The sequence below is a fragment of the Delphinus delphis genome, chromosome 1, assembly GCF_949987515.2.
Source record: "Delphinus delphis chromosome 1, mDelDel1.2, whole genome shotgun sequence".
NCBI lineage: Eukaryota > Metazoa > Chordata > Mammalia > Artiodactyla > Delphinidae > Delphinus > Delphinus delphis.
Window position 1 is genome coordinate 49,306,207 of NC_082683.1, and position 25,436 is coordinate 49,331,642.

General features: G+C 36.7%; 1 protein-coding gene across 2 annotated transcripts in view; it reads right to left on the reverse strand.

The window, feature by feature from the left end:
* Positions 1-1,107: 1,107 nt before the first annotated feature.
* Positions 1,108-25,436, reverse strand: part of MYSM1 (Myb like, SWIRM and MPN domains 1) — a 41,242-nt gene continuing 16,913 nt past the window's right edge. For both annotated transcript variants that reach the window (XM_060022785.1, XM_060022796.1), the window contains 12 exons: positions 23,211-23,341; positions 21,988-22,091; positions 20,656-20,733; positions 19,165-19,253; positions 15,694-15,748; positions 15,291-15,341; positions 14,495-14,569; positions 13,683-13,871; positions 12,866-12,998; positions 8,468-8,573; positions 8,232-8,289; positions 1,108-6,301 (listed from right to left, as the gene is read on the reverse strand). In XM_060022785.1, coding sequence (XP_059878768.1) covers positions 6,134-6,301; positions 8,232-8,289; positions 8,468-8,573; positions 12,866-12,998; positions 13,683-13,871; positions 14,495-14,569; positions 15,291-15,341; positions 15,694-15,748; positions 19,165-19,253; positions 20,656-20,733; positions 21,988-22,091; positions 23,211-23,341 — 1,237 coding nt within the window. In that variant the 3' untranslated portion in view covers positions 1,108-6,133. The remainder of the gene's footprint in view (positions 6,302-8,231; positions 8,290-8,467; positions 8,574-12,865; positions 12,999-13,682; positions 13,872-14,494; positions 14,570-15,290; positions 15,342-15,693; positions 15,749-19,164; positions 19,254-20,655; positions 20,734-21,987; positions 22,092-23,210; positions 23,342-25,436) is intronic.

The window sequence follows — 25,436 nt, forward strand, 5'->3', positions numbered from 1 at the left end:
CTCGTGGAATTAGCACTCCTAGGATTTTATTATACTTTGCCACCTAAATTACTTTCATTTAGGAGCCTGAATTCAAATTGGTTCTGTAAACAAGATGATGAACGTGGCTGTACTACTATGAGAAAAATTAGCTTGTGGACATTGAAATTTTTTTTTGTAGATACTAACAAAATGTAAGGGGTACATAGATCTTTATCTAGCAATTAAGCACCTAGGAATCTATTCAGAGAAATTTTAGAAGTGTGCAAACAAAAGTTATTTTTCATAGAAAAATGGGAACATCTAAAGTTCATCAGTTGAAAACTGATCAAATTAATTATAGCAAATCTATACTACAGAATGCTATGTACCTCTTGCAAGGAATGAACAGATGTTTATGTGCTGAGATGGAAAGAAGTCCTCAATAAAAGGACAGACATTGAAGATACATATGTACTGAATATACACAAGTCTGATCCTGTTCTGTTTTTGAAATTGATAGGTTTTGCAGAAAATAAGGACTGGGAAGTTAAAGACCAGTTAATGAGTTAATTCTAAGGTGAGAATTTTCTGTTAATTTATACCTTTCGTATCCTTAGTTGACTGAATGTGAATTACCTTCATAATTAACATCTTCATGTACCCTACCCTCTGGCCAAAGGCTCGCCACTCTAAATCTTTTTTCATTCCTTACCTCCATGCCTATGCTCTAAGATCACTTCCCTACAGAACATCTTCCCCAAATGTCATTTTGGTTTAAAGGCGATCTCTTCCAAGCAATTAATCTCACTGCTTACATTCTAGAGAATTCTCATTTATCTAAACACCTCTGACCCTTGAAGTCTTACAGGCATTTATAATCAGTTCAGTTTGTATCCTAGTGTCTTAGCTACCTATGTTAGGTTTTATGTTGCCCACTTATTAGGTAGTAGGTAGTAGGATTCTTGTGGAAAGCAAGCAAGACATTCATCTTTGTGCCCCTACAATGCTCAACAAATGTTTGCTGAATTAATGGGGCATTGTTTGTAATTCAGTGTCCATGCTGCTGATGATTTAGAAAGCAACCAAATGACTCACCACTTTACTTTCAAAATTTTATTTATATAGAATCTTCAGAATGTTTCCCTTTAAATTTTACAAGCTAAAACCCCAAAGCTCAAAATGATATATTTTATGTCACAGTACATAAAATAAGTACAAGGAGGAGAGTTCATTTTGAAGAAAAGCTTTAATAATTGTACAAACATTAATATTTACAATATTCTTTATTACAGATATAGACAACATGGCATATTTAAAAGCACAAAATAGTTGAAATCATTATATCTTATTACAGAACATTCCAAAATTCAAACTAATAAAGAAATCCATAAACACTGATAACATCTGGGAAAAACAAGAGCAACAGGTTTACCAATAATCATAGTAAACTTATACATAATACACAATTTACACATCAAATCCACAAATTTAAAGATATATATGACCTATCTATTTAAATCATGCTACAATCTAAATACTATTTTATAATCCATAGGTTGAAACAAATGTTCTGTGGTAACCTATGAAACAGGAATACAAACTATAAAATCATAATTAACATACTTCTTAATTCCTAAGAGAGTACCCCAGGAAACCTCAAAGACGGCAGATCAGGCATTTTTTGCTGAAATTAAAGTTCTTATGAATATATTCATAAATATAGTCAAAGGTATAAAAATAAAACAACCCAGATACCATGAGTTCATTTTACCTGTTCAAATTAGTTTGGTATAGAGCCCCTGGCATAATCACAGCTTCTCTGGGATATTCTGACTTTCTCCTGACTTAGGGGGGATGACATATTTATTCTTTGCCTTGCTCCAGAAAGGATTTAAGGTAGCTTGAAAGATAAGATTTAGAAAATACCAGAAAGCACAAATTATAGGTTAAATGAAAAAACAAAGAGTTTGGGGGAACAGCACACATAAAACCATTTAAGAAAAGGTCAGGAATTAAGCTAAAGTATATTACATTATTCTCCACAGTGATTTTCTGGAAATATTCCAAAATGTGGTATTAATTTGTAAGAAAACTATTAAACCACTGGTAAATTGGAGATGCAGATCAAATTTCTTTGTTAAATTTTGTATTAACCCTGATGAAACAGATGATGTTACAAATGTATGTGCTTTTCTCTTCGTGCTTGTGAGAAAAAAGTTTTCCTAAATGTCATAATCTGTGACTCTATAGATTTAGTGCCTAGCTCTGGGTAGAGAAGTGTAGGTAAAAAAAAAAAAAAATCCCACAACATTTGGGTACCCTGACTTAATTTCTACTGAGAAACCCACCAACTGGATGCTTGTTGATGACCTGAGGATGGTAGCTACCTTCCGGGTGGCCAGGTGTCCTATGGCTCTTTTGTAGGGACAGAACAAAGCATCAGTTCTAGGGCCTCCTGACTGCATCAGTTCCTCCAGGTCCTCCAGCTCACTTCATTAGGACCCAGCAAGACAAAGAAGAAGGTAAACTGAAGAGCAGGAAGCCCACTCAGGTTGGCATGCTGAGACCACAGCCTCCTCTGCTGCCCAGATGGTCTGCATGTCACAGCCCTTGCCCCAGTCCTTTGGGGGAGGAAAGTTATGGAGAGAGGGCTGGGGCAGCATTAGTCAGCTTCTGGGAAATATGAATGGGTTTGTTCAACTCTATTCTTCAGGCCCTGCTTTCAACACATGACAATGAAGGATCTTGTACCTATACACTGTCAGGTAAGAAGTGAGGGAGTGAGGATGAAAATAAAGGGCTTGAGGGAAATGCAGGAAGAAAAGACGGCGGGACATGTGGCATGAGTTTCAAAACTATTGATTAAGAATAGAATAAAATATCTACCTGAAAACTGAAGTTAGCCACAGCGGCCTATCGTTCTTTGGGGGATGAATGGTCCCAAGTAACACTCCTGAATTTTGGTCACATCAGTAAAGAACAAAGTTCAAGTCTATGGATCTAAAGCTGCAGGTACTGCAATGTTCTTGGCTGTGTGGCAAAGCTCCTCTAGGGTTTGTGAGGTGGGCTTATAGGGGAGAGGGTAGTGACTGCCATTTTCCCAATAGCACCCTTCATAGTATAGGCAGGGCCAACTTATCTATTAGGCACCAGGTCTCAGGCCCGTAATACATTTAGAGGCCCCCCAAAATGTTTTAATTTCTTTTAAATTCATAAGAAAAAAACCAAACTTTTAGATTTAAGGATGTGTTTATATATAAAATTCATTTTATACAAATGCAACTGTAACATTATTTTCTAATTTTTTATGGAAGAAGAGGCCTAAGAAGGCAAAAGTGTCTAAGGTCTATGAAAGTCATAAAGCTGCTTTGAGGGCCAATGGTTCAAGGCTAAAATTACAGAGGGGTAAGGAGAGTCTGATCTTGTGGGTCTTATTCCACTGATTTTTCTTTTTTTGAATGTTACTTTGGGATTAGATTTTTAAGAGTGCTAGGTCAAATACGAGTGAAGTATTTGTGTCAATTTCCACCAGGCAAGCTGGAAAAGGAAAATAAATTAAGCTCATTATTTTGTTGTCACTGTGCAAAAGAAAGAACCAAATCAGGATGAAGAGACTTGGATGTTTTCAAGTCCCATCTTCACTCTGTAAACATTATTAGAGGTAGGTTTCCCTCTGAGACCCTGCCTCCTAAACTTCCTGCATTACACTGCCACCCTCAGCCCTAGACTTCCTCTGTGCTTCTCAAGGCCTGGCTCCTACTGCCCTCAGCAGGCCAAGGTTGGCAGTGACATGAATGTGGGCACCTGTAGTTACAAAAATGTTTTAAGAATATGATGAGAAAAAAAAAAAACAAAGAATGAGGGAGGGGCGGAGGAAGATATCAGATTTTAATATAAAATTACATGATGCAAAAAGAAAAATGGGGAAAGATTTATACCAAAATGTTAACTGTGCTCTCTGCTTTTTAAAAAATATTTTCTCATAAATGTACTCTGTCATGAGAAAAAAAAGTATTATTTTAAAAACTGTTCTCTCAAAGCTCTAAACTCTGAATATTACCACCTTTGAGAGCTCCTCACAGTATGGCTTAGGTTACTAAATGTGGTGAACCACTAGCATGCAGAGGACCCAGACTGAGAACAGAACTTTTATCAATTTCCACTATTTTCCAACCCCAATTCATCAATATTACTGGGAAATGTCAAGCAAGAAAGCTAACTAATACCACTTTCTAGGATCTGTTCCTGATACAACGAAGAAAGTATGTCAAAAGGAGGGGTAGAAAGGAACAAATCACTACCCTTTTACAGAATCACAGACTTTCAGCCCTTGAATTATAGGTGAAGATTCTGAGGTCCAGAAGTTTATGTGATCTTACCACTGCCACACAACAAAGCTGGTAAAAGAATTAGGGTAAGAACTCAGGTTTCCTGATTCTTGGTCTATAGCTCTAATAAGCCCAGTCCCAAAAGTAACTGCTTTGTAAGTTATGTTTCACCGTTTATCCTAAATACATATAGAAAAATGGAAAATACTACCATTTTTCTTTACAAACATTCATTAATTTGGGAACTGTAACATCTCAAAATACAAGCTCCAGGTGGGTAAGTCCAACAGTCAGAGTGAATCATAAGATTTTAGACCTGAAAGGATGCAGGGCAGATAATTTAGACCTCGGTTACACATGAATTTAGGCCCAGAGAAGGTAAACTATATCCCTCAAATCACAAGGTTGAGTCAAGACCCAGGTCATCTAAAACTGGCTCACTGCTCCTTCCAATACTGACTTATTTTCCTTGGATATTCATTAAACCAAAAAAGGTAAAAATACAGAATCATATGCAGATTAGAAGTAATAAAACTGATATTAATAAGAATGCTTGGGAAAAGGACATAAGTCAATTCTTTAGTTAACAGAAGTAAACTAAAATCTATCAGAATAAATCAGGCAGCATCACTACTAACTTTCATTTGAAAGCAAATTTAAATGTAAATCACAATTTTTAGTTTTATTGTTGTTTGAAGATGATGCAAGACCTTTCAATGTCTCAGGCTCATGCATTTGAAAATAAATTCTAAATGTTTGCAATTCTCTGGAGCAGGGTTTGGAAGATAATGGCCAGCAACCTGTTTTCTGTGAGGCTCATGAGCTAAGAATGGTTTTATGTTTTTAAAGCGCTGTTAAAAAACATAAAGAAGAATGTCTGATAGAGATGGTGTGTAGCCTGCAAAGCCTAAGTTACTGACTAATTGCCCCTTTACATAAAAAGTCCACTGATCCCTGTTTTGGATTCAGCAAGTATATGAAACGGGGCAGAATACATGATATGTCCTGGAAGGATTTTTTGTTTTTAAAATTAAGTCTGATTTATTTAAGCTTTATTGTAATCTGCCTCTTTTTCCTCATAGCAGGTAGTAGGAAAAAAAAAGAAGTCTAGTTTAAGAGTTATGATTACCTGTGTTCTAGTTAACCGAGCCTTTATCACACAAATGAACATAAGTGGACCTATAGCTGAAGCTTATTATGTTATGTATCTGAAATCCATACAAAATGTTTCAGCTGAGAAAATGGCATATCCTATAGTAGTGTTGTTATACAATAAAATGGAAGCAAATATCTGTAATTAAAAAACTGGTAATTTGATTCTCTCCTTTAGATCTCCTGTCTGTTTTGAAGATTTTCTCCTGATGCCTCCCCTGTCCTCCCACAGCATGTCCTTGGATTCATTAAACCAGCAGTTCTCAACCATGTTAATTATGCTGTGACCACCCACCCGTATCTCATTTGCAACCATAAACAAGCCTCACCAAAACACATGAAAAGAATGGAAGTGCTCCTCACGAGACAGGAGATAGCAAAACTGGAATGACTAGTTCAGGGGGAAATAAAAATCTGAGACACAGCGCACTTATCAATCTGAAGACAGCAGGGAGGCTGCCCTTCAGTCCACACCCTGCTGACCGGGCCGAGGAGGACTAAGCGCCACATATGAGTCCATGTCTCTTTCTTGTCACATGGTTTATGTGGCAAAATTTGGATTTCGTGAACTAGCACACACACACAAAAAATCAAAGCTGTACCACTATTAACTAAATTACAATAATTTCAAGGCTATAACTCTGAAAGTACGGTCTACTGTGTCGCGGTTAAGACGTCTTACTTTAAAATAGTCACGTTAACAGCGCCTTTGGCTCCACAGCACACTTCTCTTCGGCCACTCCATTCTCTGGCTGGCTTTTGTAATTGGAAAGGAATAAATTTTCTATTTGAGTCAAGAATTCTTCAGCAATGAAGCAATTGGCCACTTTGCTCAGAGTTTTCCTCAGACACTCCAAAAGCTAGTTGAAAAGAAAAGTTTTATATTTAAACACAAAAAGTGGTGAGAAGAGGGTTTGCATCACTATCACTATTTTATCCCTTTCCAAATCTCCCATTTTCTAATACTTAAACGAGAAACATTCTCCTTAAAGGTGATTGAGGATAGACATGTGTTTAATAACTGTACAGCTGAAATGCAGGAAGCCATTGCTGAGGAATGCTTAGCAAAGCTTGTCCTGAGCCCAGCTCAACAGAAGCAGCACATTCTTCAGTCCGCTACAAATTGTTTGTGGAACTTCTATGGGTTCCCAGGACGCCAGGTGCCTCCCAACTGCTGTCCATGTCCTCATCTGCCCTCACCCCACCCCCATCCTGGGGCAGCGCCTCTCCCCACAGCGGCCTTAAATCTAGGTATGTTAGTCCAGCACCTCCTTGGTGAGTAATTCTTTGAGACTGGGGGGTGGTGTGGGCATCAGGCCTGCCTCTTGCAGGGCCTGGAGCCGGGCCTCTGACTGGCATTTGTCCAGGCCCAGGTGCCAGGAGAGCTGCACTGTGGCCTCCAAAAATGGTACCAGAAAAGGGTGAGGGCTCTTGTCCCCCAGCAGCTGTAGGGCCTTCTCACAGCGTGCCCAGGACTCCCTGGGGTCCTCCAGCTCCTGGTGGCACACAGCCAGCCCCACCAGGGTCAGCAGAGGGCCGTCTGGGCCCGAGGGGACACCCAGCTGGGCCTGCAGCTGCCAGGCGTTGGCCCAGAGCGCCAGGGCCTCTCAGTAGAGGCCAGAGGAGGTGAGGTGCAGCTCCTTTCTGATTTTATATAAGGAGATAAAACTGAAATTGCATGTATGATGCTTTCTACTTTGGACAAACTTGTGACTTTGCTTCTTTTTTTAGTAGTTTTATTTACAAAGCCATGAATCCTATGGGATAAAAATCTATGGACATAAAAATACAGGATTCTACCATTTCAAAAATAGATTGATGGAGTCTATTTCCTGGGAAATGTGCATATTAATCTTCCAACAGAGCAAAGAAAAAGTGGCTATAATAGGAGGGGGTAAAAAATATTAAAAAGAGGGACTTCCCTGGTGGCACAGTGGTTAAGAATCCGCCTGCCAATGCAAGGGACATGGGTTCGATCCCTGGTCCCAGGAGATCCCACGAACAACTAAGCCTGAGAGCCACAACTACTGAGCCCGCATGCCACACTACTGAAGGCTGCATGTTCTAGGGCCCGCATGCTGCAACCACTGAAGCCCGCCCACCTAGAGCCCGTGCTCCACGACAAGAGAAGCCACTGCAATAAGAAGCCCGTGCACTGCAGTAAGAGTAGCCCCGGCTCGCTGCAACCAGAGAAAGCCCACGCGCAGCAATGAAGACCCAACGCAGCCAAAAAAAAAAAAAAAAAATTAAAAAGAAATTTAAAAATTTTCTATTCCCAAACTGTTACCAAAGGAAAAAAAGACCAATGTTGCCAATCTTACTGAAATTCATTATACTCATAGAAACAAAACTAGAAGTGAAATAAAATAATTCAAGACTCTTTTTTCCTACCAGAAAGTTAAGTAAAATGACCATTTAAATTTAATTGTTAGATTTATACTACCATTTTTAAAAATGATCAATTGTTAAAGCTAAATGGAAACATGGCACTTTTGAATTTAATAAAATAAGAAAAATGTTCTCCATTGTGTACAATAATAATGTGCTAAGAAATTTATCAGCCAACATGGACAAATTTTTTCTAAAACAGCATTATTTCTATATGCAAGCATGGGTGCCAAAACATATTACTAATTATCTCCTAGAAATTAATTTTAGAAAGGAAAAAGCAATGAAGGAAATACACAGAAAAGCGTATTCACAAAGCATTAGGCATCATGGGAAAACACATCAAGATGAATAGCTTTAAATCTGTGAGCAATGAAACCAATTAAAGTGAAGGCAGCTTACTTTCTGCAAACAAGTCAGGTCAGAATCCCGGCGAAAGATTTTATCCATGGGGACACTGCTGTTGGAAGAAATATGAAAACAAACCAATGAAACAAATACTATAAACGAATCAGTTTTGTAATAAACTATCACTGATGCCATACATCACAATTTTATATTTAACTTGGGTTTTCCCTACAATGTGATTTAATGAGAAACACTGCAGATGTGCAACCATCTCAAACCACAGTACATACCTCCGGGATAGCCTGTATTTTTCTATTATCCATTTTGTCTTTTCAAGCACTAATCCCCACCGAGGTTCTTCTAACATCTGTTGTACTTCAAATTTATAAGGTAAACCTAGAAAAGCATAAAGCAGCACATTTTTACATTTTACATTTTCTTAAATCTCCAATCTCCTTTTAATTACTTAAAATTCCCTTCCGTGTTTTCATAACCGCAGCTTGGCAGACCAGCTAAACAGCACGTTAAACATAGTGGGCATTCATTAAATATGCACTGCCTGGCTGAACTTGGTTCATCAAGTATATTAATGCCAAGCAATTAATAAAGAAAAGTAGAAGTGCCATTTGCACGACAATTCTATACAAGGAACTGTGACAGGTAAGATGATCACATAATTTATCATCCAAACCAAGACACTTTCGGAGTGAAAGCTGGCACTATTAATAATTGTGCCAGAACCACAGGCTTAAATTGGGACTGACCTAGGCAAACCAAGATATATTCCATCCCAGTGATTTTTTTTTTTTAAACACATGTTATCAAGCTTACAGCACTGCTATAAGGTAGGTAGCATTATTCCTATTTAACAGATAAAACTGAGGCTGAGACAGGTTGAATAAGCTCTTTCCACTAGTAAAGCAAAGAGCTTGGATTTCAAATCCCACCAGGCTTGCCCGACTTCTGAGCCCACATTCATTCCACCTCCCTCTACACGCTGATCTAAGACTAGACAGGGGCTAGGTTTAATTCTGGAGAGGCAGTAACTGCACTTGAGTCATGCTAAACTCTGGAGGAAACAAGTCCAAGGGGTAGACATCATGTACGTAAGTCAGAAAGGAAAAAATACCAAAAGATGAGCCTACTTAGACATTTCTCACATATCTTTCAAAATCTCCATGTAACTGTATTTGCAGTATATTAAAGGCTCAGCTGATTCATTACCAAAGGCCAATACCATAATAATAATAACACTTATATAATGCTTACTATGTGCCAGGCTTTATGCTTTTTATATAGATGTAAGGCCAGTTACATAAACTAGCTACCAGTGTTGTCCCCAATGTTTTTTTTTTTTTTGACGAGGACACTGAGCCACAGAAAGGTTAGTTATTAAATAACCTGTTCTTGGACATATCTAATTAGTAAGAGGTAGAGCCAGGATTTGAACCCAGGCAGTCTGGCTCGAGTTTATGTTCTCAATGTTTACATTATACTGCCTATCAACTTGCATTTTTGCCATCGTAGGCTTTTCGAGTAAACAAAATGTCAGCAAATCAGAAGGTATTAGGGAAGGTATTAAGAAAAAAATCATAATTCTACTTCCACACAATACAAGCATAACTTGTCAATGTGCCCTAAAAAGGCTTTTTTCTCCCCATTTTTTTTCAGGTGTATGGAAGGAGAGAAAGGAACAGCAAGCCTGATGATAACTGACCTTTTTTCATTTCTCAATTCTCTTCCATTTCATTTTCCCCCTCCAGGAACTTAAGAAGAGTGACACATTATAGTACATAAGCTATTACACAAACTCCGTCTGTGATAACAATCATTTACTTGATATGTTTTGATTACCTACTAAGCACAGACAATAGTTATGATCATAACTACTTATTTTAGACCTATTATTTACTAAGCACTGTACATACATTACCGACAGCCTCTACAACCTCCTGTAAGCAAGTTAATAATATTTTCTCATTTTACAGATTTGGCAAATGAGAATGAGAGGGATTAAGTAACCTGCCCAAGGTAAAATAACTAATAAATATCAGAGTTGGGATCTGAATCCAGGTAAGCAACTCCTACTCTTAATGAAAGTAAAAAATGAGACTAAAAGAGAGGTAAATAAACAAATACATTTTCAGTCTGTGCTCATAAAAAAAACATGAAAATACACACACACACACAACACGTCATACATCTCTATTTGGTATTAAGAACATCTTCTAAGTTAAAAAAACGGCACTAAAACCAGTAAAAAATTTCTTTTTGTACTGATTATTTTTTGATATGCTTATTATTTTTTTAATTGAGGTATAGTTAATTTACAATGTTGTGTTATTTTCAAGTGTATAGCAAAGTGATTCAATTATACATATGTGTACTGACTGTTTTTATTCACTAAAGTGTCAGAATAAAACGAATCACTAAGTATATTTCTGGCCTATTACAAATAGAGAAAATGATTAACCATTAGACATACTGTAAAGATAGGACTTGGGTACACACCTACTAGAGGGGGAAAAAAAAAGAATGAATCAATGAATGAACAAATAAATAAGTAAAGGATCCAGTTCAAAGTACTGTAACACAAGGTATCCCAGGGCTTCTAGGAAATTTTAATTCTTGAACCAGAAGGTTTCCAAGAAGAACAAAGAGAAGAACCGAGGATTAAGACCTAACAAGCAGTGCTAACAATGGTCAAGTCATGTAAGAGGCAGCTCTGCCCAAGAGAACTTTCTGCAATGATGATAACGTGGAATACTTGTGTGTTGTGACAGTAGCTTATGTGAGAATCCAGCACTGTGCCCGCTAATCTTTCAGGTGATTCTTTCCCATTTGGGGTAGTCTGTTCACACACAGGCATCGGTCTTTATCTTGCTAAATAATAAATTTGAACCTTCTACAAATCTTTGGAGTCTGCTCTCTAGGCAGCTTTCTGCTCTCTGGTACAATGTCTTGCAAATTTAGTTGCCCTGGTCTCCTTGCTCTTACCTCCATCACCTCAACTCAGGGTCTGCTAGGCTCTGGATGGGTTTCCGCCTTGTGCCACACCTGGAAGTTCTTTTAAGTCAATAAGCTAGGTTAACTTGGGCTCACTTTGTTTCCCATCTCTCAGGAATCATATTCTTTCACTGTCTGATGTTATATCCTAAATACCACTGTTCTCTATATTTTGTCCAGTTTTTTGGTTGTTTCAGACAGGTCCTTGTTACTTCATTTTGGCCAGCAGTAGGATTCTAGGAACTGAATTTTAAACTTCATTTAATTCTAATTAATTTAAACAGTCACACATAGCCACATGTGACTGTATTAGACAGCATCAGAGTAGAGGCTCACTCCCCAAATATAGCAGAATGTGACAGTAAGACACGGTTTAAACTGAAAACAAGTTCATTGTGATTCTTCCTTTTGTTAACTTTTTGTAAAATTATACTGGCGTAAAGAATGATGTATACATGTGATATGTTCAAAATGGGCATTTTGGACTAAAGTTAATGTCAATACTATTCATTCAACAAAAACCTATAGAGCACTGACCACTCCTTAGGTGTAAGGCAACTGATTAGGTACTACAGGAGATACAAAGAAGACATAGTTCCTGCTCTTTGGGGCTCACAATTTAGTGAGACAGGCTAAATAAATAAATTATATTAAAACACGAAAGCAACCACGAAGGCAGGAAACAAATGTTGCAGGTGCACGAAGCACAGAGCAACTAATAGTAAATGACATGAGGGGTGGCAGTGCTGGGGTCTTTACCAAAGAGGGTATTTTTGTGACATTATTAAGAGAGGGTATCTGAGTGACATTATTAAGAATGAAGAAATTAATTTGTTAAACATTCATTTAGTACCTACTTTATGCTGGGCCCTGTGCTAGAAACTGAGAATAGAAAAATGAGTACAATATCATATCTACCTTCAAGGGGCTCATGAGCTAATGGGGAAGAGTAAAATGTAGAGTGACAGTATCCAGAGAGGACAGTCAACTAGAGCAGTGGTATTAAGGACGAAAAGAGAGTATCCTAGAGACGTAATTGTCTCCTCTAATCTTTTCCTTCCATCCACACTCGCTTCTTACACTCCCCTACTTTTCCTAGTCTGCTACACTAATTCTCTATCCAGCCAGTTGACTGAACAGCAGTGGACATAAATCCCAAAGGAACCAAGTCATATGAGGGGCTAAACCAACCAAATTCTTTCTTGAGAGAGACAGATATAAAAATAGTTAGGCACTGTTGAGCCTAAACTGGGAGATCATGGATAGCTAGTGGTAGGGTGGTCATTATTCTTCATTATTATTATTTTTTCATTTGAATGTCATTGCAGAGAAAGCCAATCTGCATTTATCAAGAATTTTCAAGAGAACAGAAGAGACTTTGTCTGTTTTGCTTACTGCAATGTCTCCAGGACCTAATACACACACACTGCTTGGCCATAAGCTTTCTCTACATTGTAATGTTTTTGCCCAGTGGCCATGGTAACACAGTGGGAACTTTAATGCAGAAGGAAATCATAAAAGGAAAGAGGGTGGCTGCACTACATGGTATGCAAACAGTGATTCCCTAGTTGAGGACAAAAACTTTTCCATCAAATTGCTTTCAACAGGTATAAATTCTGTGATTTGTAAGATTCAAAAAAAAAATGAAAGTAGAAGTAGGATTGTTTTTGTTGAAAACTTACGATAAGAGCCATCTGGGCTAATTTCATCACTTATAACCAGGCAGGTAATCTGAGAATAAGGTAAAGGATTATTTCTATTATAAGGACTAACAATCATTCCAATGAACTTTGCACCGCCTCTGGAGAAGTAACTCTACAATTTAAAAAAAAGTATAATTAGTTTCAACCACATAAATTTAAAACTCAGTATTTACCCACACCAACATTTTAAACATCCAACAGAGGAAAACGGAATGCAAAAGTACTTCACTTCCAAACAGCAACTAAATTTATTCCATACCCTAAAATCTTCAGGCCAAAACATGTCCAACCCAACCTGAACAGATTCTTTTTTTAAAGATCACCCTTAAAAAGATCACCTGGCCTGCAAAATCTATATTTGCCATGAATGCATTTACAAATTATATTCACTAGCCCCTCAGCTGTAATCTTTATCTATATGGTAATAATTTACAAACAGCTGCCTACAGCAGAAACATCCAGATATCAAACATAAAATTGCAGAATAAAACAAAACTCTGTTTTTTCCAGAGGTGCAAAATATATTATATTTCCAATTATTTCAATTGTACCCAGTCCCTGTCTTAGTTATCTCCTTCATTTTTAAAGGCTCTGGGGGGAATTATCACTGTTACTTTGATGTCTTGTTTATATTAAACAGAATAGCTAATTTTCTAAGTGTTTAAATAAACATGTATTACTCTTGTAATCACTTTGCTAGAAATGTTAAACGTGTATTTATTTAACAGAAAACAACGAGAGGGGAGAAAATATGCAATCATTTACAGACTACATACAAAAAGACCTATAAACACACCTGGTATTTGGCTTGAGTGTCAATATCTCGTAAGGAAGGATTAGGATCAAAGGCAGGATGAGAATGATACCATCCAATAACACTATAGCCCCTGACAGCCAAGGTTTCCGAGGCTTGTGTTTGTGAGACGGGATCCATCTCACACTGTAGTCCTGTACTCAGACTGTTACACGGTTCTGCTGCACAGACCTATAAAGGATTAATCCTTAAATGATTATACTGAAATCTTGTTAATTCTACTGTTTCAGTCCTTTCATACACAGATACAGAAACTTTTAAAAGCCAAGCCTTTTATCTGCCTATATAATAGGCAGCCTTTAACTTGCAAACGAATTACTCTCCAAAAGTGTGATTGTATGCAAGGAACTCAAAATCCATTTTCCTACTCAAGACAAGTTACGGGTTAGTCTCCCAGGTCGGCCTGTATAGTATCTGTTTAAACACAGTCTTTTGATGACCCCTATTACTTATGATAATAATTTCTAGCAAAATGATGTATACCAAGTTTCAATTATAAGGTTATCGCATGCTTCCTGGTCTCTGGCCTCTTAGGAGTTGAAGCTTTTAACTGGCAAAGGCAATGAAGAACTGAGGCCTGGTAATGGTCCCTCTTTCTCAGTGGTAAAAGGAAACAGGTGCTCAATATATGGAATGTTCAGTCACCTCTGGGAATATATAACTGCCCACATTTGCATATCCTCATTTATATCACAGATAAGGTTTATATGTTAATTATACACACTGAAATCTATAAAAATATTTGGTATGGCAGCAGGGCTAAATAATTTTAAAAATTTTAAGAGAAAACTTACCTCAACTATCTTATCAACTTCTGAGTATCTTCCTCCTAACAGACCAATCACTTCTGCCATAGAAACATGAGCATGCTAAAAGAAATACAAGATAAGACTTAGCCCAAACATACAAACCAAACCCACCTGACCAAAAAATCAGAATAAATCTCACTTATCATAGAAGAGTCATTTACAAGTACGGTAATTATGCTTCTCTAAAATGAAATAGCATAGTAGAGGAACCAGATGCTAGGCTCAGCACACAGAGACTTAAGATTTTAGACCTATCTGTACTGCCAGCTGAGAGGCTTTGAACCAAACATTGAAACACTCCAAGATGCCATTTTTTTCATTTACAAAATGAAGATACCATTTGCTCCGCCTACTGGGAAAGGTATCATAAGGATACAAAGTAAAAATCACTCTGGGTCCTCCTATAGAAAACACCATAAACACACACAACCATTGGAGATCTCTGTAGTTTAGTGCAAAACAAGGAGTCTCCAAATTATAAGAGTTGTGCTTTGTTGCAGTTATCTAGAAGGCAGCAGACAAGAATACTAGGAAATTAAAATCGGGTTAATGATGATAAACAGTCTGCAAAAACTCACATTAATTTATTTTCTCTAAAATATGGAAACATGCAATTGTTTGGCTTTTCTCCAAAAGAAAAGACTTATTTTTTAGATTCCTTGTAAAGGAGGATAGTTAAGATCCAAAATACACGTCTTCCATACTCTCTCTTATGCCTGCAATAAAAATACACAAGAATAGAAATCAGAATAACTAAGTAAACACAATATAATATCCTTACCAAATCCATTATTAAAAGTGCTTCTGAAGCCACTTTCACCTGAAATGGCTCCTGAAATATAAAAAAAAAAAAAAAAAAAAATGGGGGAGCATAAAAATAGAGATTTTGTTCTTCCTATCGGAATGCCCACCCTTTTCTCCTTTATCTATCACACCAAGTTCTCACCACCAACCAAGGCTCAGCACAAATCAGACTTTTAAAGAAATACATGTACAATTCAAAGCCCTAGCATGCAGAAATTCTTTTCTCATTTTCCATCTGTATCACTCATCTGACCTTCAGTGTACCCTGCCTTATCCAACCTTTCTTATACACATGCCTTGCACACACAGAGAAAGAAGAAATATTTCATGTCTGAGAGGAGGGTATTATTTACGGTCATTCAGTGATGAATAAGTAGTACCTGCTTTTCTTCACTGAAAAAATTACAAGGTATCAGTTGGAAGGGATCGAATGAGCTGGAAAAGGAAAAAGAAAAAAAAAAATCATTCCTAATATAATTTCAATAACATAATCAGGAAAATAACATTCATTTACAAATTTGAAAATGTGTACCAATAATCTAAACCTAAATTCTGTCTAAGTGAAAAAAATATTAAACTAGGAGAACTTCTTGTGATACAACCCTTTTGAAAGAAGCACTTTTCTTTCGGACTTGATTAAATATTTGGGGAACAACATAACCTTTGGGAAAAAGTAGTTTTGTTGTCTTAATTTCTTTTAACACCCAACGAGGAGAACATTATAAATGGCCAGACATGTGTCCTACACTGAAAGTAGGTTTCAAAAGTTCAATGAAAACCTAAACCTGACATAAGATAGGAAACAAAGTTCAAGAAAGATGGAAGTTTCTCAGAAACACCTCTGTCAGTACAATGTGTTCAGCAGAGTAGGGACTCAATAAGTATTTGTTGAATGAATAAATGACAAACAGTTCTGTTAAAGAAATTAATGGATATCAAAAGTTCTACGATAAACTCATCTTTTAAAATGAAAAAGTATAAAAGATGGAAAGAGGGACGCCTAAGCAAGGCTAGATACAAAAGCATGTGCAAATTTGAGAGAAATATTAGAAAGTCTTTGGCCAATAAAGAATTGAGGTTTGAGAGAAATACTTAAAGTGTTTTTAGGCTACAGTCAGAGAAAACAAACAGCGAATATGTTCATTTTAACAACTGGAAAAGAGCAGAACTATTTAGTTCCTATTCTACCAGACACTTAGTGCTAGGAGATCAGACACTTTGTTTTGCTGAATACTGTATTGCAAGTACCTAGAACAGTGCTTGACACACAGTAGGCATTCAAAAAGTGTTTGCTGAATGAGGAAGATCTTCAAGTTAGAAAGTGCTTAGTCAATGCAAATAAAAAGAAATGAAAGGTCAAGATAGATGAGAAAATAGAAAGAAAGCATATGCATCCCAGAGCACTTTGAAGAACCATCATGTGAAACCACCATCAACCCTTTTTGAGGAACCACAGAGAATGAAAAAATTATTGGAGGACTAGGAATAGGCAATTATTGGGTCTGTTTTCAAAACACAAAAAAAGAAGCAGAGGAATTAAATGTTGAGTATCAGGAAAATTCTAGAAAACGTTATTAAACAGCTGATTTGTGAGCCTTTAGCAAGTGAAGAGGTGACTACTAAGAACAATAATGGGTTCATGAAAATATGTCATGACAGGTACGCCTAAATTTCATTTTTGATAGGAATGATCTGCTAGAAACTAGCAGACTCATAAAGACTCAAATATACTGTTACTAAATGTAAGCAAGACATCTGCTATGATTATTCTTCTGCATAAGATGAAGAAATAGAGTTAATTGTGGTAATATATAGCTCATTGAACAATGATGTCTGAGGTTTACATTTATCTCAGTTAAACATTTTAATCAGTGATCAATGATAGAAAAGGCAAGCTTATTGAAATGTTGATTCAAAGCTACGAAGAAAAGTGGATCTGGATTCAAAAAGGTCCTCACAAACTGGAAGAATGACTTGAAATTACAGTAAGTATGTCTCACATTTAGATCCAGAAAATCAAATGTGTGGACACTAGATGAGGAGTCCTAACTTATGGACAACTGTATTTTCTTACATAGTTAATCTCATTTAATTTATTCTCACAACTCTAAGTTTTGATTTTAATTTTAGAGAGGTGATATATAATGTAATGGTTAGGAGTATGGATTCTTAAGCCTTAATGCCTGGGTTAAATCACAACACCACCATTAACAAGCATGGGCAAGTCACACAACCTCTTTGTGCCTCTCAGTTTCCTCATCTATAAAATGGGAATGATTACATTAACTACTTCATAGGGTTGTTATGAGGATTAAATGAGTTAATATATATGAAGTGCTTAAAACATAGCCAACAGTGTTAGCTATTATAGATATTATTTTATAAATGAGGACCCAAGGCTTATAAAGGCTTTGTGTAACTTACCCAGGGACATACAACTGGTTGAGTATTAGGGCTCTTTCCATTGAAAATAACCAAGTGGCATTCCTGGATGTCTTGTTTTAAAGGGACGCTGACAAAACTATAGTCTAGGGCTTCCCTGGTGGCGCAGTAGTTGAGAGTCCGCCTGCCAATGCAGGGCACACGGGTTTGTGCCCCGGTCCGGGAAGATCCCACATGCCGCAGAGCGGCTGGGCCCATGAGCCATGGCCGCTGAGCCTGCGTGTCCAGAGCCTGTGCTCCACAACGGGAGAGGTCGCAGCAGTGCGAGGCCCGGGTACCACAAAAAAAACCAACCAAACAAACAAACAGAAAACCCCCCCCAAAACTATAGTGTATTTCATGGGTCATCTGCAAGAAGTGAGGGTCTACAAAATCAAGGCATTTAACTTATTTGGTGACCCTTAATGTTACAAGTTAAATATTTTAAATTATTAAAGAAAAAACCTCTAACATTCAGCATCAATCAAAGAGAGAATTAGTCATTTCATGAGGTTACCTGTTCATAATGTCTAGAAGTTAAATGACCACCTGTCACAAACAAGGCCCCCTTACAACATACGTTGGATCCTATATTCACTGAACATGAACAAACATACGTTGGATCCTATATTCACTGAACATGAACAAATTAACACTTTTGCTCAAGGTCTCCGAAATTAAAAATTTCAGTAGTTTTTTTAAAAAATTTATTTATTTTATTATTTTATTTTATTTATTTATTGTTTCTGGCTGTGTTGGGTCTTCGCTGCTATGCGCAGGCTTTTCTCTGGTTGCGGCGAGCAGGGGCTACTCTTCGTTGTGGTGCACAGGCTTCTCACTGTGGTGGCTTCTCTTGTTGCAGAGCACGGGCTCTAGGTGCGCGGGCTTCAGTAGTTGTGGCACGCAGGCTCAGTAGTTGTGGCTCGTGGGTTCTAGAGTGCAGGCTCAGTAGTTGTGGCACACAGGTTTAGCTGCTCCTCGGCATGCGGGATCTTCCCGGACCAGGGATCGAACCCATGTCCCTTGCACTGGCAGGCGGATTCCGGATTCTCAACCACTGCACCACCAGGGAAGCCCCTTCAGCAGTATTTTTTTTTTTTTTTCTGGTGGTACGCGGGCCTCTCACTGTTGTGGCCTCTCCCTTTGCGGAGCACAGACTCCGGACGTGCAGGCTCAGCGGCCGTGGCTCACAGGCCCAGCCACTCTGCGGCATGTGGGATCTTCCCGGACCAGGGCACGAACCTGCGTTCCCTGCATCGGCAGGCGGACTCTCAACCACTGCGCCACGAGGGAAGCCCCAGCAGTATTTTTAAACTTAATGTGGACAATGTAATGTTGCAATATCAGATATCCCTTCCATACATTTTCTAATCATTTGTGATAAGTTTAAAAAAAACAAAAAATCACACTTATATAATGTCACACTATACCTTTTTGTTGGCCTTGGCACTTTTGAAGATTTACCAGGTTTGCATTTTTCCTCTTCTCTTCTTCTTGCCAACTCCTCAGCAGAGAGATGCTAAAAAAAAAAAAAAAATACCATTTGATCAAAGAGTCCATCAACCACTGAGAGGGAAAGTTAATAAAGAGACAAAACAGCATAAAGCTAAAGAGCACAGACTCGGCAGCACCCTGGCCAAGTTACTGAAGCTTTCTGTGTTTCAGTTTTCCTCACCTTTAAAATGAGAACCGTAATAGTAATAATAACAATGTCATGATGTTATTGTGAAGATTAAATGAGTTAATGTTTCGAAAATATTGACAATAATGTCTGACACAGTAAGTCCTTTATAAATATAAAATAAAATAATTCTCTTTCATTTCATTTCTATTACCAATCTTATATTCCAGCCCTTATGAACTATGTACCTTTTCCAGAATATATCTGGTATTTTCCTATGTCTGTACCTTTGCTTATGCCTCTCCTTCAGCTTGGGGTTGCCTCATCCACATTTCCACATTTTGAGATTCTCCTGCTCATCCTTCAAGTCACAGATGAAAAATCACATCTTCTGTGAAACCTTCCCTGATCACACCCTTTGGGAGGACCTTATATTTCTTGGGACCAATCTCATGGAATTTACCATAGGTTTTACCTTTCCTACTAGAAATGTAAGTTCCTGGTAGGCAGGAACCATGTGTTACTAATTGTTTTGCCTAGAATAATGCTCAGATGTGAGGCTGGGTGCAGGGAATGGGGAAGAGAAGGAAGAGAACTAACATTTACTGAGTACCTGGTGTATGCAAAGGCTTACTGAGTACCGAGTATTAGGACCTTCATACATTTTATTTCACTTAATTCTCACAACAATCTTTGAGGGAGATGTTATTATCCACACTTCATAAATAAAGCCCTGAGATTCGGTACAGTTACCCAAGGTAACAAAGCGAGTAAGTACACATTCACATATTATTTCCATTTGACTGCACTGGTTGTTCACAAACAAATTATATATGCACAGAACACACGCGCACACATACACACATACACTCACTGCCTATGTTTCTTTTTAGGAGCATAATTTTTGTTAGTAGAAATAATACTTTAACGTTTGTAATTCAATTTACGTCTAATGCATGGGATGATATTTTAACTGGTATATCAGAACATCATTCAATGACTTTACTGAAATGAACAGGGCACAACTCCCTGGCACCTTGGCAGATATTCCAGAGCTAGAGACCAGAATATAGAGACCGATAATCAAAGTTCTGAAAATTAGTCAAACTCCTAGTTAACTGTACCATCAGTGCCTCCTTTGTTGTTTACTGATGACTTCTAGGCAAACAAATTAACATGGGAAAGAGACATATATATACACACACATAAAACAAGGGTAATATATGTGACATTAAGATATACAAATGTATACTGACAAAACAACTTTCACTTTTGAGTCACCTGAAGGGATCAAAGTTACCTCAAACGTTTGTCCTTCTAAGTCTTTTGCATCACACCAATTTCCCCACGGGTCTCGGACCCTACGTCTCCTTGTGCGCTGTGATGAAATTAAAAATAAAGCAAAAGGTCACAAAATTAGCTTGGACAAATCACAGCACATTAATACACAAAACCAAAATGATAATTTTCTAAAATTCAATTTCTCCATTAAAATACTGTAATACCTGATCAGCAATGCCTGACTATATTTTATTAATTTACATTGAATAGTTAGCACTCTGCTCAGAAATAAATCAGTGATGATTTTCTAAATTTCATTTCAATTTCTCTTTAGTTTTCATTTCCTTTCACCATTTGGGAGTTACAACTCTAGGACAAGAATATTTTTTAGGACCAAAAAGAATCACCATGAAAATGACTTTGTGGTAGAAAACTTGCAAGAACACACAGCCAGAGGTATAATATTGAAAACTAGAAGCAAAATAATTATATCTCAGGCTTAGGAAAAGATTGCCTAGTTAATACAAATAGTAAAAAATTATAAAGTTGGTTGACTGGATTAGTAATATCCAGTTTTGCAAACATCAGTACTGAAGCCTTTAAAATGGACTGGCTGCCAGAAGCCAGTGTATGACTAGCACCACCTCCAGCAACTGTATATGAAAACACCCTTTCTTAAAAAAATAAACTAGGTAGAAATGGTTTACAGCCTAAACACTGAGAAAAATACCTACTCTATCATCTATACTTTTTCCATTTATCTTACCTATTAACAATTTAACCTATTTTATCAGTAAAGTCAACAAGACCACAATATGACTCTGCCTTTTAGGAGACTTGTTGGATCACTTATTTTCAAAATAAGATGCATGCATTTTAAGATACTATAAAACTCACTAACGTCAAGAATTAAAAAATAAAGGCTAAAATATTTTGAATGGCACTTCTACAAAGCTAAATCTTACGGTAAGAATTTTCAGCAAACAAAAAACAAATGAAAGAGAAAAAAGAGCTAAACTGTACAGTTTTAAAAGATATATTTAAAAAAAAGATATATTAGATACAGAAATCAAAACAAAGCAGTCTAAGACCACTTTAGCGAAACATCATGCTTCTGTGTGAAGTCTGTGTGTGAATTTTTAAATTTTGGGGGTTTGTTTTTTGCCTCATAAATCAACATGAAACTGAATGGAAACCAAAAAAGTGAATGGCTTGGGTGAAATAAAAGCGAAAACATGTTCTTCTACTAGATTGCCATTTGTTAAACAGGGGAAGAGAAGTAGGCGTATCTTTCTTAACAGGGTAAGGAGCAATCAGGAAAGATCATTTAGTGAGAGAAGGCACTGCTTACCATAGATTGCAGACGCTGGGCAAGTTGGTACGCTTCTACTGTGTCTTTTCTGTCTCTGATTCGTACTTTATCAACTGGTTGTGGCCTGTTATATACAGCCTGTTCTATTGGAATCCAGGAAAAACAAAACAATCTATTATTTTGTGGAACTCATTTGTTAAATAGGAAGGCACATCTATACTATTAATTATAAGCCAATATCTAAGTTTTTAAAAAAATATGAGCTTATTTCCACAATACACATTTGATGTGCTACTTGGTAGTTCTCACATAAAAGTATGCTGTTATTATAAGGCAATCGCAATAAAATGAAACATTTAGGAAATGGGTCATTTGTTTAATTTCTGATTAAATGAGTGCTAAGCCCACTTTGTTAACTTTGCAAGTCTAATACAGTAAACATGATTTCATTTTTCTTTTAGTGGCTAAGGAAGGTATGACACCTTAGTTTTCCTGTAAAGCCAGTCCTAACACCGTGCTTTGGGCAAACAAGGATGCTGAAATGGAGGACAGATCCCAGGGCAGACTATAAATTCTCTCTCTACATGAAATGAAATAATCTCTGACAGGAAGTTTTCTGGTTGTCTTTCCATAGACACAGAATACAGAATATACTCCTCTCAAACTATGGGTTACAAGCTTCTAATTAACTTATCACTTTGCAACTATAGTTATTATCTTTCTTCAAAATTGTCATGTTAATTCAATAAAAGGGAGGAATACATTTAAAAATATGCTTAAATTTGAGAAAAACTAGGGTGAAAGAAACTTTCTACCACGAAAAATATTTTGGCACTTTTATTACATTTAAGTGTAGAGGTTCATAAATTATTTTCTTTATTTAAACACTGCTAGACAGTATTTCTAGCATTAATTTCTAGTATTTCCAAATCAAATGGGCTTTGATTGGACTTTTCATAAAATTACTTTTACTTGACAAAGAACTGCATCCTTAAATCATTTCTACCAGTTAGACTGAATATTCTTCCTTTAAAAGCATACCACCAATTTTCAATGTAGGTTAAAAGGAAATATAGTTTATCAACAGAAATCTGTTTCAAAACAAAATCTCAATAATACATTTATTCTATAACGTTATAGCATCTTTCTGTATTCTATATCTATAATAAGTCTAACTTGAATTCTAACTATCAAAGAAATTAATGGGTGCTATAAGGATAAAAAATGTCGAGTAAAAGATGTTGTTGGGTTTTTATTTTTACCACATCCAAAATTGATTGCTCCTATCAACTCGAGGTATGTATGAATCCGTCCAATACAATTAACATCCCCACAGTTCTTCAGGCCAGGACGTACTGAGGTCTTATTTAAGTATTTCGGTTTGCATATCTCCCTAAGAGATGGAAGTACAATTATTTTGGATAAATAAAAACATAAAAGAAGATTTCTGGGGGAAACTTTTAATATTTGAAATATTTTAAAAATGTACCCCCTCTCAATATGTAATGTGTACAGACAACGTTAATACATAATACCCAAGTGTACTTTCTTTTCTGAAATAAAATATCTTTCAATGATACAGCAACTTACAAGTATAGTGTGAGTTTTACAAGTATCATTTCTTCCCCAATATTAAATTCAATAGATTTCACTTATCCCAGGACTCTGAAGTTAGAGCGTTATTTATCTACAGATCCAAATGCAAGCCTGAATCTTTGAATAAAAAGGGTATATTCATAATATATTGAAAATATTTAGTATTAGACACTCTAATTTTTAATAAATTGCTTAGGTTCTTTTACTTTGCTGGACAACATCTTTTAATTACAAGCTACCTTGTAAATGCTTGAAAGTTTTATATTAGTTTTTAATCATTATGCTAGTAAATATTAAGTGCTCTCAGTGGAAAACAGAAACAGATACTACAGGGCATTCTAAAGGAATCAAGAAACGCACAAAGACTATGAAAGAAATAAGGTTTCCATAACAAAACACATATTTACTAAATATACTTAATGTACCATGTTAGATGGTACAACATAAAGTTTAAGTAACAGAGAACTTAATAACAGTAACAATTACTGAGTGCTTATAACAGATACTGTACTAAGGGTTATATACAACTCTACAAAGCAGATTTTATCATTCTTATTTTAGAGGAAAGGAAACAAGTAGGTGAGAGGGATTAAAGCACTGACTTAAGAAACTGACAAGATTCAAACACAGACTTTATAAACCAAGTATTCAGATATATCATATAACATAGGTATTTCTTAATCAATCAATCTTTATTCTACAAATATTTATTTTGTGTCGTATACACCAGGCACTGTTCTAGGCACTAAGGATACAGAGATGAATCTGAAGTTGCTGAACTTACAGACCTTACATTCTAATAGTCAATAAATTAATGAATAATATATACTATGTTGTCAGGTAGCAGTATGTGCTAGGAAGACACAGTAAGAAGGATAAGGGGATAGAAATATGTACAGACTATTTTAGGTAGGGTGTTTAGGGAAGGCCTAAGCAGAAACCAAATTGAAAATCATAAATTCTATAGAATTTCAGGGAGGGTAAAAAGTAATCTGTGATGTGGGAGGGTATCAGAAGTTCCATCACAAAGGTGAGATTTCAGTGTATCTTGAAAGAAAAGTAAACAAACTGTGCAAATGAAGGCAAGAAAGCTGGAATGGGCATGGCATACCCAGCTATCAAAAAACTATACGAATCTATAAACTGTATTGGTCTAATTAAAGATTATCCAAATTGAAAGGCTTTAAACAAAGAGCTTAGTACTAGTACAGCACTGAACAAATAGTAAGGCCTCTACAAATATCTGTTTATGATATAATGATGATTCACTCTTTCAATCTGCCTTTGTATTCCAAGCATTGTTCTAAGCACTAGGGACGTAACAATGAACAATGAACATGGAACCTACATTATCATGGGGGGTTGGGGAGAGAGGAGACAACACACAAATAAAAATATAATATTTTCAGTGGTAATAAGTTCTATAAGATACATAAAATGCAGGGTTAGAGAATGAGAGGGAGGAGATATGTGAGTTACTATAGACACAGGGTGGTCAGAGAAAGCCTCTAATTTCCCTTGAGCAGAACTGAAATAGAAGAGGAAGCAAGATTTACCAAGATCTGGCGGTGGGGGGGGGGGGGGGGCGGCGGGGGGAACATGCAAGGCAGCATGAAAAGTCAGTCAAGGCCCAGAGTTGAAAGTGTGAAAATAATGGGTCAAGACTGCAGTCTCTGGAATCACCTTCACCTAATGTGACCTGTAACAAGTTCCTTTTCCTCTCTGAACCTCATTTTGCTCATCTGTAAAATGAGGACAAGGCTGTCAAGAGGACTAGAGATGACTTAAATACAATGCATTGCATTTGGTAAGTATTCAATAATGATACTGATTACTATTCTAAAAAAATATTCCCCTAAACAGGAAGTTAACTGCAAAGGATCTTTTAGCAA